The sequence below is a fragment of the Centruroides sculpturatus genome, unplaced genomic scaffold (genome assembly GCF_000671375.1).
Source record: "Centruroides sculpturatus isolate CEXI.00-Female unplaced genomic scaffold, Cexi_2.0 scaffold1095, whole genome shotgun sequence".
NCBI lineage: Eukaryota > Metazoa > Arthropoda > Arachnida > Scorpiones > Buthidae > Centruroides > Centruroides sculpturatus.
Window position 1 is genome coordinate 278,180 of NW_019385356.1, and position 5,169 is coordinate 283,348.

At 31.9% G+C, this 5,169-nt stretch overlaps 1 protein-coding gene across 1 annotated transcript; it reads left to right on the forward strand.

Moving 5' to 3' along the window:
- Window positions 1-1,303: 1,303 nt before the first annotated feature.
- On the forward strand, window positions 1,304-2,243 carry LOC111638045 (SCAN domain-containing protein 3-like; the record flags this gene model as incomplete). Its single annotated transcript, XM_023383677.1, has 1 exon — window positions 1,304-2,243. A coding segment is annotated over exon 1 (940 nt), but the record flags the coding sequence as incomplete, so codon positions are not given.
- Between the last annotated feature and the right edge of the window lie 2,926 nt (window positions 2,244-5,169).

A 5,169-nucleotide genomic window follows, 5' to 3' on the forward strand; every position in this document is an offset into this window, starting at 1 on the left:
GACGATGTCACAATAAATAATTGTTCGTTTAAAAAAAAACATTTAGTCTGGTAAACTGCATTTGTCATCATATCAGAAATACAATCGTCCTGCACGTGATAAAAGGTGCTTACTAATTATTTAAATATTTTTAATACTTGAGTTATCTTTTTTTGATATTTCTGGANAATTAATTTTATTTTAATTTTAGTTTCAGTGTAAAAATCTAAGTTTAATTACAATTTTATTACTTTTAGTTTTAATTAACTGGCTACCTAATATTAATAAATATTAAATTATAAAATTATATTAAAGATTTTAAGACATTTTTATATTAAATGCGTAGAATTTTAATAATTTGTCTTAAAATAAACGAATGTATTTGTTTTAAGCTATATACGTTCACATATATAGTATATGTGTGTACAGTACTGTACATATATACACGATATGTGGGTAGATTATTATTTGCTTTATATTATAATTAATAATGTATAAGGGGTCAACCTATCGCTCTGGGGGACCCGCGAGCAATCCCAGATATATGAATACATATATAATTATATAAACTCGTATATTTTTACTGAATAACTAATAAAGAACACAATGCTCACGATTGTAATTTATGAAAAAATAAAATATAAGCGTAAATAATAAATCTTAATACAAATATAAATTTAAAATATAAAGATAAAACGAATACAAGTATTTCTATTATAAATTTTTTTTGAAGATGTTGACTTTTCCGGTATTAAATTTTAATAACGGACAGAATTGTTTTAATATTAAAGTTTTATTCAAGTAAATATAAAAAATGATACATTGTTGCTAAGAGCAGACTAAAGGTATGAAAGAGAAAATTATAAAACTTATAAAATTTCGTATTATAAGTTTTAAAGAGAAAGAGAGGAAATAAAGAAAAGTCTTAAATTTTGCAGTGTACACATGAAGACTAATGTATTTATCTACGATACTGACTACTAAAATATGTTTGATTTGATAAAATATAAATATTCATTAAAATTTACTTATGTGTATATGTTATGGACAAAGTGATTAATACGGGCATTATGAATAATGACCAACAAAATCGGGCATTGTAATAAATTTCAATAATTTATCAAATTGGCCGGTCATTATGAATACTGTTACCACCTAGTCGGGCAAAGTGATAATAATACGTTGAGGAGTGATCATCCGGCATACGTTAGCCAATCAGAACTTACATCTTACTTGCTCACGCGTATTGCATTTAGTACCGAACTTTAAATTTAAATTTATGTGACCAGTAGTTAATCTTTCTTCTTTGACAAAAGTAACGATCATGAAGGAATCATTAAGTGATATGAATAATCGCTTCAACAACCGATTAAACGAGTTAAAAACCAAAAGGGCTGAAGAAGTAGCATATGGTCTTTTAGATATTTTTACAATTTTCGGTGCACCAAGTATTCTACAAAGCGATAATGGCAGAGAATTCGCCAATAATATCATCAAACAAATGTGTAATATGCGGTCCGAGTTAAAAATGGTGCATGGAAAGCCCAGGCACTCACAAAGTCAGGGTTCAGTAGAAAGATGTAATCAAGACGTAGAAAATATGCTTAGTTCTTGGTTGGAGATTAACAATACTAACAAATGGTCGGAAGGATTACGTTTTGTACTACTGATGAAAAATCGAGCGCATCATACTGGTATAAACTGCAGCCCCTATGAGGCCATGTTTGGAGCAAAGTTAAAAGTTGGACTAAAGAATTTTATACCCAACGAATCGTTGTTCAACGTTAATACGGAAGAGGATCTACAGAGACATTTTAAAACTATCAACGAAGTAAGTCAAAGTTGCTCAAACTCTGAAAGTCCGGGTACCGTCCAAGAAAACATTATGAAATATTATCTGATAATGCCACCCTTACATAGCAATATAACTGATGAAGTTCAAAGATCTACATCGTCTTCACGTGAAAAAAATCTAAACCAGGATGTTATTAGTATTACAGAATTGGTGAATGAAGAAGAAACAATCCAAACAATTGATCCAAAAAAAGAAGAAAAAATAAGAAGTGTGTCTAAAACAAGGGCTTTGTTTAATCTTAAAAAGCAAGCAGAAAAAATGATTAATACATCAAATTCCAAATACACAGCAGCTATTGTTGGTGATACAGTAAGGATTCGTGTACCTGATGAAGATCGAGCCCGCAGTGATGGAAAAAATATTTTAGGTGTCGTTGTTGCGGTTAAAGATAAAAACCTTTACAAACTGGGTACCAAACATGGCATATTAAATCTATTATATTCCAGAAACCAATTTACTGTTTGTAAAGAAAACTTTATTTCTGTTGGAGATGTACCGGGTGCAGAAATTTCGCTTAGAGAATGTGCAAGAATGTCATCAATTCCTGATGGCCACAACTATAGTTAATGCTGCTGAAAAATTGGTTGAAAATCTAATAGATGCAAATGCTACCAAAGAAAAAAAATTATGTAATTCCAAATGTCATGAAAATGTTAATTGCTCAAATAAATAAACTAAAAAGCATTTAATTTTTTATATAATTTATACCAAAAATTGTTAATAATACTTTTCGTTAATATTAGTTTAATTAATATAGTTAATAGTACTTTGATATAATTTACAAAAAATAAATATTTATAAATGAAATAAGTGGAGTTTTTTTAATCAAATTTAAAATTCTGTACTAAACGCTGTACGATACGCACACGCAACTCAGCGTGCCGATTGGCTAGCGTATGTCAGATGATCACTCCTCAACTTATTATTATCACTTTGCCCAACTAGGTGATAGCAGTATTCATAATGACCGGTCAATTTGATAAATTAATCAATATTTATCACACTGCCCGCCCTATTTGGTCATTATTCATAATGACCGGGCATTATGAATAATGCCCGATTAATCACTTTGTCCATAACATATATATATATATATATATATAAAATGAGAACGTTTGTCTGTTTGTTCGCTATACACTCCTAGGCCGTTCGATCAATTGCTTCGAAACTCGGCAGTTACGTCTATATACCACTAAATTCGATAATGTCGTGCATCCCACACCAAAATATCTATTGAATTTTTGTAAATCAATTAATTTCTATCTAGATTAGATTTGCTGATTTACACGTGGCGCCATCTATTAGCAAAATTTAACAAAATAATAAATTAAATATAATTCTTATATATATTTCAAAATTACAGTATATGTTTTTTATATTATATTTACTTATGATATAGAGCGAAACAGACGCGCTATATAATTACTGCGACAGGTAGCATATAAAACCTTGCCTGCATGCATCAAAAGTGTTACCATGTGAAAAATCTATAAGTATTTAATTTTTCACATCTAGCGACTCGGGTTTTTTCATTTCTGAACAGAACTTTCTTAATTCTAATAAGTGCTCTTCAGTAGCTAAATGTATAAAACCATCGAACTCTGGTAGTTAGTTGTGGGTTTGGGCATGGCAAATGGGATGGCCACGTGGAGTTTTCTGGGTTTACTTCACCTAAATAGGATCCAGCTTTTCATAAAAGTCTTCCTCGTATTCATCTCCCCGGCAGATCGCTCACGTGTCGCGTTGTAGTAACCAAACAAATCAAATTAATTCTAACGAGCGATTATTTATTGTGATATCGTCACAATGCCAGCCTACAACGTTTTGTCACAATGTTCTCAATTCTTTTAGTGATTGTCATGCTCTGTACATTATATTTTTCCTGTTAGCAACAGGGTCCTGCCGATCATCTAACTTCGTTCAGGTTATAATTTTGAATCGAAGTAGCATGACATACATTTTAAACCTGAAGTTCTTATATAGTTAATCTGGGCCTCGTGTTCCTAAACTTTTTACAGCTGGTCTTGACATTCATCTCTTAACCCCTTTCTCGAGATTCAGAAAGGACACTGTCAGACATACATATTACATACAAGAAAGACATTGGCCGTACACGAGGTGTTTATCCGGTAGAAAAGAGGGTATGGGAAAGGGGAGGGAAAAAAGGAAGGGGAGGCGATAGACAGTAGAGAAAGGTACGATCCCTCTGAGTCAGACATATGAGACAGACAACAGTCGGAATTTATAGGTCTAAAATTTTTCTTAAATTACAGGCCAATAATTTTTTTTATAAACGCGATATTTACAAGAAAACATTTCCCACATAGTTTATACAATCTGTTGCAAAAATATAAACACTTTATTTTATAATCAAGATGGGTTCATAGTAATAATAATAATAATAATAACTCTCCCGTGGTCACCACCTGGTCGTGGTGGGAGAGCCCAGTAATTTTACTGATCCATAGGGCAATGCAGGCTGGAGCACAAGCTCCTGGTAGGGACACCCATGCCAGTAAGGTCTATGGGGAGAAATGAAGCTAAGAGNACAAAAATAAATATTTATAGATGAAATAAGTTGAGTTTTTTAAATCAAGTTTAAAATTCTGTACTAAACGCTGTACGATACGCACACGCAACTCAGCGTGCCGATTGGCTAGCGTATGTCAGATGATCACTCCTCAACTTATTATCATCACTTTGCCCAACTAGGTGATAGCAGTATTCATAATGACCGATCAATTTGATAAATTAATCAATATTTATCACACTGCCTGCCCTATTTGGTCATTATTCATAATGCCCGGTCATTATGAATAATGGTCATTATTCATAATGCCCGGTCATTATGAATAATGCCCGATTAATCACTTTGTCCATAACATATACATAAATGATATCAACAATCTTATTAATTGATAAAGGGGAAATTTACCGATTTCTATTTTTTCTATATATGACTGGGAAATATATTGTAGAACGTTGAGTGTTGGTATATATGGCGATATATAACTTGTTTAATTGAAAATGGACGCATCAGCAATGTCTGTAATTCTAAAACTTTCGAAAAACACATTTGCGTGCCAGTTTCTTTCTCAATTCCAAAGTCACCACAACGCTATGAAGGCTTACGATTTCGTCTGGAAAGCGTTTGCTAAAGCCTCTATGGATGACAAATGTCAACCACCTGTTTCAAACCAAAAATAACTGAAAATAGCAATTCGTGGTCACAGATCGTCTTGAAAAGTCTACATGTATATCTAGTTTATGATTATCAGCTGTCTACTATGACAATTTTTTAAATTTAGATTTGGATCAGTTTTTAACTGTTTTTC